This window comes from Sminthopsis crassicaudata, chromosome 2 (assembly GCF_048593235.1).
Source record: "Sminthopsis crassicaudata isolate SCR6 chromosome 2, ASM4859323v1, whole genome shotgun sequence".
NCBI lineage: Eukaryota > Metazoa > Chordata > Mammalia > Dasyuromorphia > Dasyuridae > Sminthopsis > Sminthopsis crassicaudata.
The window spans coordinates 215383712-215396838 of NC_133618.1; the positions used below are offsets into that span (position 1 = coordinate 215383712).

Below are 13127 nucleotides of genomic sequence, written 5' to 3' on the forward strand. Positions count from 1 at the left end.
CTATTTCATAAATTGGAAAATCCCTTTAGTAATGGTTAAAAATATTCTGTTCCAAGTTTTTCCAAAACTTACCATTTGCTGGATTTTATTTTTTTAAAGAAAAAAAATTAATAGTAATTAATCATTTTTTTTAACATAGGAGGCAGCTGATGTAAAAGGAAGAGTACTGGGTTTCTTACCAGAGGACTTTTGCCACTAACTGCCTGGATAACCTTGATCAATTCAGTTAAGCTCTCTGAGCCTCACTTTCTTCATCTATAAGAAGGAGGGGCTTGTCCTTCCATCTCTAACATGGGATCCTACAAATATAATGACTTTAAATTATCCAGGTTCATGGGTGCAGTCTTGTCCAACCAACACTTAACAAAGAAGCCCATTACATACTTCCGATGGGTGACTATACTTGATAATCATCGCTTCTACCTTCCCTCTCATTTATACTGAAAATTACATGGTTTGGTGCAAAAAGGAGAGAAGCATGGGAAGGGATACAGCAAATGTGAAACTCTCCGAGTGTCAAGATTTCACTGCAAACCTAACAAACATACCTGAAATATACATTGTCATGTGTCCCTTTAGAGATAGCCTTCTGTCTCAATGAAGATAAATAGAAAGCAGACAATTCTCTTTACACTACTACTTTCTATGATGACAATGATGACCATCACTAACTAGCATTTGTATAGTGTTTGAAGGTCTGCAAAGAGCTTTATGTGTTATCTCTTTTGGTCTACTACAAAAGGAAAAATCTCATTTGAATATTCTCTTCTCTATCTTTTAAGATTTCAATGACAGAATGCTTTAAACTGTGCATCTTAAAATTCCTATCTCTGACAGACACCTTAATCATAGATGGATGTCTGTGCTATTTGCTACATACTTCTGCTTGCTTTGCCTAATTAAGGTGCACTAAAACTATTGTTAAAGATAATACTTAAGAAAATAAAGAGAGAAAAGGAAGAAATGCAGAGAAATAAATACAGTAAATGTGTGTCAGGAAGGAAACAAAAAAAAAAAAAAATAGTGGAAAGAAATACTGTATCCAGGATGAAGTAAATAGTAATTAGCATGCAAATAGTGAAAACATGACTATACTTCAGACAAATATTTGTTTGTTATTTGTTGTGGGAATAAAGGATCAGTATAATAAATAACTTTAAAATGTTTTAATTTCTTACCAGAATCATAACTTGGAGGCTTCATATCTCCCTGATTCAACTCTGTTCCATACTTCAGTTTGTGGTATTTGGCTCTAACAGAGAAATGAGAAAATATAAACCATCTTAAAATATACTTAAATGAACTAGCATGTAATAGCTCTGATTAAACTCTAATGAAACTTAGAAAAAATTTATATCTATCCCAAAGGATTTCTTGGTGCTAAAACCTAGGGAAGCAAACATTACTAAGACTTGCTTTCCAATCTCAGCTTAAAATCTAGTAGGAAAGTTATGGCATGTATACAAATAATTATAATACAAAATCAGAATATGAGAAATGCATGAGGGGTATAGGTATAAAGTGTTAAGAAGGAGAGTGGATTCAGAAAAGGTTGACAAAAAAGACTGCATCTGAGCTAGATCATTAATGTTTGCAAATAAGGATGAGAGGAATGCATTTCATGAGCAAAAACATGAGGCAGAAAATAGCAATATCCAAGTCTTTTGTAAGAGAAGCTGCAGGGTTTAATATAAAGAACACTAGACATGGAATTTAAAGATCATATTTATTGGATTAGGAAAAAAAAAAACTAATTAGTCATCCAGTCTAATCCCCTCAGCTTGTAGAAGAAGAAACTGAGGCCTTGAGAAATGAAGTGCATTGCCCAAAGGCAATTTACCTTAGTAAATGGCAATGCTAGAATTTGAATCCAGGTTCTCTGACTTCAAATCCAAGCCTATTTACCAAGCTCTACTTTCTATTGAGTTCTCATTCTGCCCTTTAGAACTGTGCTGTTGGGAAAGCCACTTGACATCACAAGAATCTGTTTTCTCCAACTAAAAAATGGAAATAATGACATTTTGTATTATATAACTAGATTACATATCACAAACTTATTTCCTGCAATTATTGATGAAAGAAGAACCATGCAAACCATTAACAATTTGACTAATCTTGTAGTGGAAGGAGAAAAGTTAAACTACTTCTGCTGGTCAAACTTGTACAGAAGCCACATCAACTAAGAAATGTATCTGGTTTCTCCAAGCTAAACATTTCCTATAACTCAAATTCATATGATACATAAAATGAAGACTTTTACCAGCTGTTGATTCCTGACACTCTTTAGCTTATCTATGGCATTCCTAAAATGTAGCACCTAAAACTGAACATATTATTCCATTTGTGATCCGACGAGAGCAGATCAACTTTTTAACTTCTACAGGTCTGCACACTATGCCTCTTTCAATACATCCTGCTATTATGTTTGTTTGGCTGCCATATAATAATGACTTATAGTAAATTTAGAGTCCAACAAAATTCCTAGAGCTATTTTGGATGAACTATTATCTGGTCATACTTCTCCCAGTTTAGATTACTGCAGATGACATTTTATTTATTTATTTATTTATTTTGCTAAGGCAATTTGGGTTAAGTGACTTGCCCAGGGTCACAAAGCTAGGCAGTATTAAGTGTCTGAGACCACATTTGAACTCAGGTCCTCCTGACTTCAAGGCTGGTTCTCTATCCACTGTGCTACCTAGCTGCCCCTGCAGCTGACTTTTAACCCAATTATAAAATCTTATTCTTCCAACTTGTACAATACAACTATTTGCACATACCCACATTTATCTCTTCTTGACAGAAAACTCGAAAAACAAACAGTTTTTGAGCTGAAAGAACAACTTTAAATTAATGTTGTTCACTTAAAACATAAAGCACCTAAACTATGTAAATGTCAATAAATTTGAGATGTTTCAAAATTTCATTTTAAAAAAATCAGCATTTCCTTCTAATTTTTAACCTAATTTATTATAAAATGTAGTAAGACAAATGGTGTGATTTTGACAAGATAATTCATGTTGATTAAAAGAATGAATTTCCAAGAATACATCCACAAGTTTCTTGATCAGAGTTACTAACATGGCTACACTAATATTATACAATAACATGTTATGTTTCTCCTTGTACCCACAAACCACATACAGTTTTCTGGGTCCTATAACATTAATATTATTATTAGTCAACCTGAAAGAGTATGCATTTTTCTTCTAATATCTATAATCTTAATATGCTGAAATTAAAAAATGTATATAATGCTTTTCAGGAAGGGTCTTATACAATCAGTTCAACTATTTGAAATATGGCTAAGAACTAAGACAAAAAAGAAGCACTTAAGTAGATAAAATTCTTATCACAAAGTTTATTTGCTTTACTGAGATTCTAAAGGATGAATTTATTTTATTTTAAATAATTTAAGTCAACTAAATATAGTTTCTCAAGTCATAGCAGATCAGAAGCATTTTTAGTCTTTAAGTTGATCAAAATTAGAGGGGAAAGGAACTCCTAAGGAAGATACAGTGACAGGACCAAGACCAGGACCAAGACCAGGACCAGGACCAGGAAGTGAAAATAAAGTTGAAAATAAAGAAAAAGGATAGAACAAATGATAAAAAGATTTTCAAGTCAGTTAACTAGAAAAAATTTTTCCCCCAGAAATTTTTTTGATTTTGTGAAAGATGATGGGAAAAAAGAGGATTCCATTTATTTAATTTTAAATTTCCTTTACTAAAATATGAATTTATTAAAATCACAAAATTTTAGAAACATAAAGAGCCACTAAAGACTAATTCTAAGTGACTTCTCCAAAATTAAACTAAATCATAAGAGCCTTAAGTGACTCATGCTTTATCTTATTCATAGTATTTTGTCACACTGACTTATACCTAGTAGGAATTCAATAAATACCTTTTAAATTAATGAATCTAAATCAGGTCTTTCCAAATCAATTCTTTCCAACATACCATTCAAACTTTCTTAAAATGCTCCTAAATGTATAAAATTAGAGATATCAGTATTTCTTTCATTAGTCAGTCAATTCTTAATCCAAGACATTTTAAAAATTAATTTTGGGGAAATTTAGGTATCTATGAACATAGGATTTATCTGGAAAATATCTTTGAGGTCAACTAGTCCATTTAACTCAAATCATTTTATAGATGAGGAAACAAGTTCAAAGATGTTATATGATTTGTCCAAGCTCAAATAATAATTGACAAGGCCAGAATTCTCATGCAGGTCTATGAACCATTTTATGCTCATTTCCCTAATCTGTGCTATCTGGATATTTTATTTTTTAAAGCTACTTATGTTAAAATTTTTAAATAACAATTTATCCATCTGAATTGGAGAAAACTAAGTATTCCCGGTCAAATCCTTTAGGTACAATAAAATAAGACTCAAATAGCTTTCAAAAAAAATTTTTTTTTGCTCTTTTCTTTGATGTAAAGTATTCCAAAGTGAGAAACTCCCTTCTGCCAATAAAATTTAGCAAGTGTTCTTATAAGTTGCACGAAGCAGTTCAGTGAATGACTAATCAGCCAGAATACATAGGAGACAGGACTTCCAGGTCTTCCTAAATTAGAGGTTAGTTCTCTATACACTATATAATATTGCTTCTCAAAATTAATTATTTAAACAAATCTTCTGAATTTAAATGAATTTAGAATTCTAAAATTTATAATCTGTGAAGTGACAAAAAAGTACTCTTGAAGTAACTGAAGAAACTTAAAACATTCTCTTCTGTTTTAGCGAAGTACCTTTCCTGTTTAAGAGCATATTCCAGCATTTTGATCCTCCTTACTAGATCTTTCTTCAGATTTTCTTGTCCTTTCCTTTCTCCTTGAAGGAATGCAATCTGGGCCTGAAAAAGATTAAGCTCCATTTAGATAAAAATGAATTGAAAAAAAAATGCAATTAGGAAAATATGTATTCACAATACTAGTAAGGAAAACAATTATAAATTGAATGAACTTGACCCTGAAGATAAAATGTGAAAATGTACATTCTTCCCTTCTTTGCAAAAGGGGAACTGGGAAGGAATAAAGGATCCTGGAACACCCCATATGTAGTTAAACTTAACAGATGCCAGGATTAGTTTTGCTGATCTGGTTTTTCTTTTTCATTATGAATCTTGAAGGGATGGCTCTATGGTTACAAAAGGAAGAGATTGATGATATAAAAACAAAATATGTAAATAAAAATTAAAGGTTTATTAGTATTCTTTATACTTATCTTACAAAAAATGTGAGAGACTTGAAACATCCAGAAGAATCATTATCAAAAAATTTGAATCATAGAATTTTTTTAAACTTGGAAGCAAACAAGCTATTTTATTTGTCACTAAGACAAAATGGTTAAAAACCATAACCAAGGTCCTTTTAAAATTTAAAACATCCAAGAATAAATGATGTAAATAATCATATTGCTGACAGGTATAGATGAACATGTGCATACACATAGACACAGACATACAAGAGTACCATCTCTGAAAGCACAATATAGGTAGTTTTTGCTACTTTCAGGCACTGGAGTAAAAGACATCACTCTTCCAATAAGGTTGGTATGTGCTAATACTGCTTAATGATGTTAACTAATCCAGTTGTACAATTAAGTTTCAAAATTGAGTCCTAATTGTATAATGAACAAACTTCAACCTGGATTTATTGGAAGTATTATAACAATTAAAATATTTTTCTCCACCTCTTCACTTCTAATTTTCTATAATCTAGTGAGTAAAGGGAAAATACAGAATAGCTTACATATATAAAGAGTTACTTTTAAATGGTCCCTAATATAAATTCCTTTCTTCCATCTTTCCCCTCATTTTTATAAAGTATTCAAATAAGGAGCAGGGGGAATATTATTCACCAAGCAGTTTACAAATATTATTTCATGTGATCCTTACAATAATTCTACAACATAGGTGCAGTAATATTCTGTTTTACAGTTGAAGAGATAAAAAGCAAAAAGAGATTAAGTGACTTGCTCAGGAACTTCTGAGACTAAATTTGAACTCAAATCTTCCAAACTACAATCTAATGCATCACTTGTTTGCCACCAACTTGTAATACTTCTAAAACAGATCTCTTAAATCTTGAAGTCTACATGGTTCTATTTTTCCTAGAATTAAAACAAAACTTATTTCAAGTCATTCTGTGATGTTCTGAAAAATAGATCATTCAACCAATAGAAAAACTAACGAGCTGATTCAATATATAAGCAATAGTACTTTGTATAATATATAACATGTGACAACATTTAAAAGTATTTTATTTAAGAGAAAAGTAAAGTGAACTTTTTTCATCAACAATTTTAAAAATAGCAAGAGGACAAAAAGGCCCACAAATCATCAACTGCAGATAATTAGTAAACACAAATTCTTGAATAATTGTATTAAGAATTACCCTGGACAACTACAGCAATCTAGTGTTTGATAAACCCAAAGATACCAATATTAGGGATAAAAATTCATTATTTGAAAAAAAAAAAAAAACTGTTGGGAAAACTGGAAATTAGTATGCCAGAAATTAGATATGGATCCACACAACACCATAAACCAAGATAAGATCAAAATGGGTCCATGATTTAGGCATAAAGAATGAAATCATAAATAGATTAGAGGAACAGAGGATAGTATACCTCTCAGACCTGTGGAGGAGGAAGGAATTTATGACTAGAGAAGAACTAGAGATTCATTATTGATCACAAAATAGAAGATTTTGATTACATCAAACTAAAAAGTTTCTGTACAAACAATACTAATGCAAACAAGATTAGAAGGGAAGTAACAAATTGGGAAAATATTTTTACAGTTAAAGGTTCTGATAAAGATCTCATTTCCAAAAATATAGAGAACTGACCCTAATTTATAAGAAATCAAACCATTCTCCAATTGATAAATGGTCAAAGGATATGAACAGATAATTCTCAGATAATGAAATTGAAACTATATCCACTCATATGAAAATGTTCCAAATCACTACTGATCAGAGAAATGCAAATTGAGACAACTCTGAGATATCACTACACACCTGTCATATTGGCTAAGATGACAGGAACAAATAATGATGAATGTTGGAGGGGATGTGGGAAAACTGGGATACTAATACATCGTTGGTGGAGTTGTGAAAGAATCCGGCCATTCTGGAGAGCAATTTGGAACTATGTCCAAAAAGTTATCAAATTATGCATACCCTTTGATCCAGCAGTGCTACTACTGGGCTTATATCCCAAAGAAATACTAAAGAGGGGAAAGGGACCTGTGTGTGCCAAAATATTTGTAGCAGCTCTTTTCATAGTGGCTAGAAACTGGAAGATGAATGGATGTCCATCAATTGGAGAATGGTTGGCTAAATTGTGGTATATGAAGGTTATGGAATATTATTGCTCTGTAAGAAATGACCAGCAGGACGAATACAAAGAGGTTTGGAGAAACTTGCATGAACTGATGCTGAGGAAAATGAGCAGAACCAGAAGATCACTATACACTTCAACAACAATACTGTATGAAGATATATTCTGATGGAAGTGGATATCTTCAACATAAAGAAGATCCAACTCATTTCCAGCTGATCAATGATGGACAGAAACAACTACACCCAGAGAAGGAACACTGGGAATTGAATGTAAAATATTAGCACTACTGTCTATCTACCCAGTTTACTTATACATTCGGAATCCAATACTTAACATGCAACAAGAAAATTAGATTTACACACATATATTGTATCTAGGTTATACTGTAACACATGTAAAATGTATGGGATTGCCTGTCATCTAGGGGAGGAGTAGAGGGAAGAAGGGGAAAATTTGGAAAAAATTGGAAAAATGAATATAAGGAATAATGTTATAAAAAAAATTACTCATGATTATACTGTCAAAAAAATTTATAATTATAAAATTAATAAAAAATTAAATTAAATTAAATTAAAAAAAAATAAAAAAAAAAGAATTATACCCTGGGAGACATGGACTCAATATGGCAAAGAAGAAGCCTGAGCTCTCCTAGAAATCTTCAAGCAACTTTAAATTACTCCTCAAAACGAATTCTAGAATAGCAGAACCCACAAAAGAATGAAGTAAAGAAATTGTCCAATCCAAGACAACTTAGAAAGTCAGGAGAAAGGTATATAAAATTGGAGTGAGAGTGGAGTGCAGGGCTGAGGCCCAGCAAACCAGCAGGCTTTGGGGGCAACTGACTCAGCAAATCAGCTAGATGAAAAGAAATACTAGCAAACAAAAGGCTTGCTGCTACAGGGGAAGTATTTTCAGAAGGAATTGGTGATCCAACTGTATCAAAACTGTATATAATCTACATTAAGGGTTCCTTTTTGAGGCAGGCAAGGAGAAGCCCCCCAGTGCAGAGTATGTGAATTAGGACGATCAAATTCCCTTCCAAACCTACCTCAGATAAAGAACTTCTTTCTTAACTGTGATTTTAGACAAATCATATCACCTCGCACAGCCTTCCTTTCCTCATCTGAACAAAAAGGGTAATAATAGTATCTCCCCCCCAAAATTGCTGTGAAGAGCAAATGAGATTACATATGCGAGTGCTTTGAAAACTTAAAGAACTACATAAATGCTATTTACTGTTATTCTTTAGTAGTTTCCCTTCTTCCAAAATTGCTAATATTATTATTTCAAAATCTTTTCACCAACAATATGTAATTAACCAGTAAAATAGAATAATTTTCCTACTTTTAGCTGAAAATTTTTATATCAACATAATTTGTCTAAATGAATATGTAACAATAATCTGTATCTTAATCTGCAAAATGTCATTGATATTTAATGATCATTTCAAATCCACCACTGGCATATTTTCTTTCTTTTTTATTAATTATAGTTTTTATTTACCAGATATATGCATGGATAATTTTACAGCATTGACAATTGCCAAACCTTTTGTTCCAATTTTTCCCCTCCTTCACCCCCACCATGGCAGGTTGACCAATACATGTTAAATATGTTAAAGTATAAACTAAATACAATATATGTATACATGTCCAACCAGTCGTTTTGCTGTACAAAAATAATCGGACTTTGAAATAGTGTACAATTAGCCTGTGAAGGAAATCAAAAATGCAGGTGGACAAAAATACAGGGATTGGGAATTCTATGTAGTGGTTCATAGTCATCTCCCAGAGTTCTTTCGCTGGATGTAGCTGGTTCAGTTCATTATTGCTCTACTGGATTTGATTTGGTTCATCTCACTTTTGAAGATGGCCACATCCATAAGAATTGATCATCATATAATATTGTTGTTGAAGTATATAATGATCTCCTGGTCCTGCTCATTTCACTCAGCATCAGTTCATGCAAGTCTCTCCAGGCCTTTCTGAAATCATCCTGTTGATCATTTCTTACAGAACAATAATATTCTATAATATTCATAATATCACAATTTATTCAGCCATTCTTCAATTGATAGGCATCCATGTAGTTTCCAATTTCTGGCCACTACAAAAAGGGCTGCCACAAAAATTCTTGCACATACAGGTCTCTTTCCCTTCTTTAAGATCTCTTTGGGATACAAACCCAGTAGCAACATTGCTGGGTCAAAGGGTATGCACAGTTTGACAACTTTTTAAGCATAGTTCCAAAGTGCTCTCCAGAATGGCTGGATATATTCACAACTCCACCAACAATGTATCAGTGTTCCTGTTTTCTCACATCTCCTCCAACATTGCGCATTATCTTTCCTTGTCATTCTAGCCAATCTGACAGGACCACTGTTATAGTTTCAAAATTTACTTCCCTTTGTTCTTCCTATCAGCTCACATACTTTCAGTCAGCAAACATATTTAAGTGCCTACCAGTGCCAGATCCTGTGCTGAGTGCTGAAAATGCAAAGACAAAAAGCAAGTCTCAAGAAATTTAAATTCTACTAGAGTTATGCATTGTGAACACAGATAATCAAATATGTGATAGGTACAAAATAAAAATGTACCTGGGGTGTAAACTAACTGGGGAAATCAGGAAAGATCTCTTAGAAGATAGTACTTCAGTTGAATCTTCAAGAGTGATAGAAAGACCTTTGCCTAATTGGAATGCTGTATAGGGACAGATTGGAGAATACAGGAAAGTGAGTCAAGTGTAATCAACTTGGAAATGTAAAGTGGAGCCAGGCTTTTATGATTCTATCATGAAAAGAGCTTTATGTACCAAACAGAAGAATTAATAATTTAACCTAGAAGCAATGGGAAGCAACTGAAGCTTAGAGAAGACTGTCATTATAGTTGTTTTTTGCTCAGTCTATTTTTTTTTATACACAGAAACTATGAACACTGTGAACTATTGTTATCTCTATACCTTTTAGTCACATGACTTTGAAGAAAATAATCTATATAAATCCTGACTCCCTTTTCATACATCATCAAGGATATCCCTGATTTATGTTTAGAATATTTTTATACAATTTTATAAAAATGAGAACAGAAGTACATGTGTCAGCAATTACTAAAGTACTTTTTAATCACTTTTTGGTGCATGTACGTGTTTTTTCCACTCATGCAGTTATCTTTCCCTTTTTCATATATCTGGAAAAGTATCTCTCTATGCTTTCCCAAAGTTAAGTCTTCAGTATGGATTTCTTCTGTGTACACTTGTCTAAATAGGCTATATTCTTTGTCTCACAAATATTACCCATTCCAGTGCACATTAATCACCACTACTAACAATAGCAAAAAGCAAATGGGTAATAGCCACAAATATATTTAAAATTATGCACCTGATAAAACAAATGAGTGATGATCACAAATAAGTAACAGGTAAGCATAGTGTACTAGTTGCAGTATGATACATCAAGTGGACATGTCATTATGTTAGTTAATATTTGTATAACACTTTAAAATTTGCAAAGCACTTATAAAATATCTTATTTTATCATCACAAGAATCCTGGGAAGAAATTGCTATTATTATCTCAATTTTATAAATGAGAAAAATAAAGGAAAAAGAAATTGTGATTTGCTCAGGTTCGCCTAATGTCTGAAGCTAGATTTGACCTTAGGTCTTCTTGACTCCAGGTTAAGGCACTCACTAAATATTCTTGATTCCCCAGTAAAAGCCTTCTTGCCAAAAAATTGTAGTCAAATACACTCTTCTAATTCAATGTGGTTACAAATATTTAAATGTGTCTTAAGATACCCATGAAGCTGCACTTATGACCACTTCCTCAATATCCCAATTTTGCTACTATCATTTCTCTCCAGTCCTCTCAAAGAAAAAAAAAAAAAAACTGATTATGCAGATTCCTAGAATTTTTCCCTATACATAAAGCCTGACCAAGTGGTAAAACCTGCTATTAACCTTCCAAATAAACTATCACAAAAAATACAACTGGAAAAATACTTCTGTTTATACACACAGTACATCTAATGCTAAGGGAGAAAAAGAAGAAAATGAATTAACTTAACAATATCATTTTCTATTTTATTATAATGTTTTGTTTCTTATAGTGCCATATCTAAAACTAATTCTATTCCTCAACATTTACTAATTGTCTACTATTATGCTTGTTGGCTTAACTTATCATAATCAAATACAAGGTAGATTTTATAGTATAAATGTACAGTGGTAAATAGAGAACAGATCTCTTCTCCATTTCTCTTATATTTATTTTGTATTTGTATATAAAATATACACTTTCTCTATGGACAAACTATAAATTCTGTGAGGACAGGGAATATTTCATTTTGGCATTTGAATTCTAAGTGTTCAGTATGGTGCCTAACAGAGCTGCTAGTTGTAACAGAGTACAGGGCTTGGACTCGGGAAGGCCTATATTCAAATCTGGTCTTAAATATTTACTAGAAGAGTTCCTAGCCAAGTCATTTAACTACCATTTGCTTCATTTTCCCCATTTGTAAAATGGAGATAAATCCCAAGGTTTCTTGTGAAAGGATCAAATGAGATAACAGTTATAACTTCATTCAGTATCTTACATATAGTAGGTACTATAAAATATTAATTATTATTATTATTTACTAATTGATATTTAACAAATGCCTTTTTATTTTTTCCCATTTGTGACATCTAAGATTGTTTCTGCCACATATAAAAATCAACTTAATTAAAATATTTTTCATTTAAATTTTAAAATTCTCTACTTCTAATATAAATTTATGAATCTAATTTATCACTTGGTTAATAAATGAAATGTAAAACTGTAAATGCTTCATGTGAAAAAAAATTTGTTGGATTTTTAGTAGATAATTAAAAGTACACTGACCATATTCCAACAAAAACTTAAAAATATTTTCAGTTGTTTAACTTTTTCACTTTTTTCATAGTCAATAATAATAAAAATCTATTTTATAGCTTTAAAATCTTCCATTTTGCTGAAAAAGAACCTGTGCTTGGTCTGTTTAGTTAAATATAAATCTTATTTAGACAAGGCTCTTACTAAATGAAATGTAGTAAACGTTCTCTTTTCTGTAGTACTTCATAAGCAAATAATGAATATGAAAAATAAATATATTTAAAAGCTGAAATAAAAAATTAACAAAAACAATAAACTATCAGAAAAGTAAACTAATTTAAGGTTCTCATCTGTAAGCCTTAGTAAAACTAAGTTTTAAACTAGAATCACAGTTATCAGAAAACTAGGTCTGAGATTTCAGACACCACATAATCAGATGCTCAAGATTACATAATTTGCCCAAAGCCAAACAGTATGAAGCCACAGAGCCAAATTCCTAACTTGACTCCCAAGTTCAATTTCCCAAGTTCATTGCTTCTGCTATTTGTCACAAAAACCCTTCCACTTAAATGTAGCTCAATTATGAAGCTATAAAAATGACTATTAAAGTATGAATAATGCACATTTTACCTTAGTTTCTTCTGTTTTCTTCTTTAACCTAACATAATACTCTTTTCTCCTACACCTTTATTCCTCCTCCCTCCCCTCCCCCTCACCCCCGGCAAAAAAAAACAAAAACAAAAAACAAAAAACCTCTCTGATAACACCCTTCATTCTTTCTGTTTTATTCCAGTCTCTATTAAAGAAGTGGCCCTTCTCTTTATCAAGATTAATCCCTCTATGGTTATGGAACCCAGATCCCATCCCAGATTTATCCCATAGAATGTAAATTCCATGAAGCCAGATACTTTTATTATACAACC

At 31.9% G+C, this 13127-nt stretch overlaps 1 protein-coding gene across 2 annotated transcripts in view; it reads right to left on the minus strand.

Moving 5' to 3' along the window:
- STRN (striatin) overlaps window positions 1-13127 on the minus strand; it is a 140297-nt gene that overhangs the window by 99931 nt on the left and 27239 nt on the right. For both annotated transcript variants that reach the window (XM_074288183.1, XM_074288184.1), the window contains exons 2-3: window positions 4758-4861; window positions 1179-1252 (exon numbers count right to left, since the gene is read on the minus strand). In XM_074288183.1, the coding sequence (XP_074144284.1) occupies window positions 1179-1252; window positions 4758-4861 (178 nt within the window). The remainder of the gene's footprint in view (window positions 1-1178; window positions 1253-4757; window positions 4862-13127) is intronic.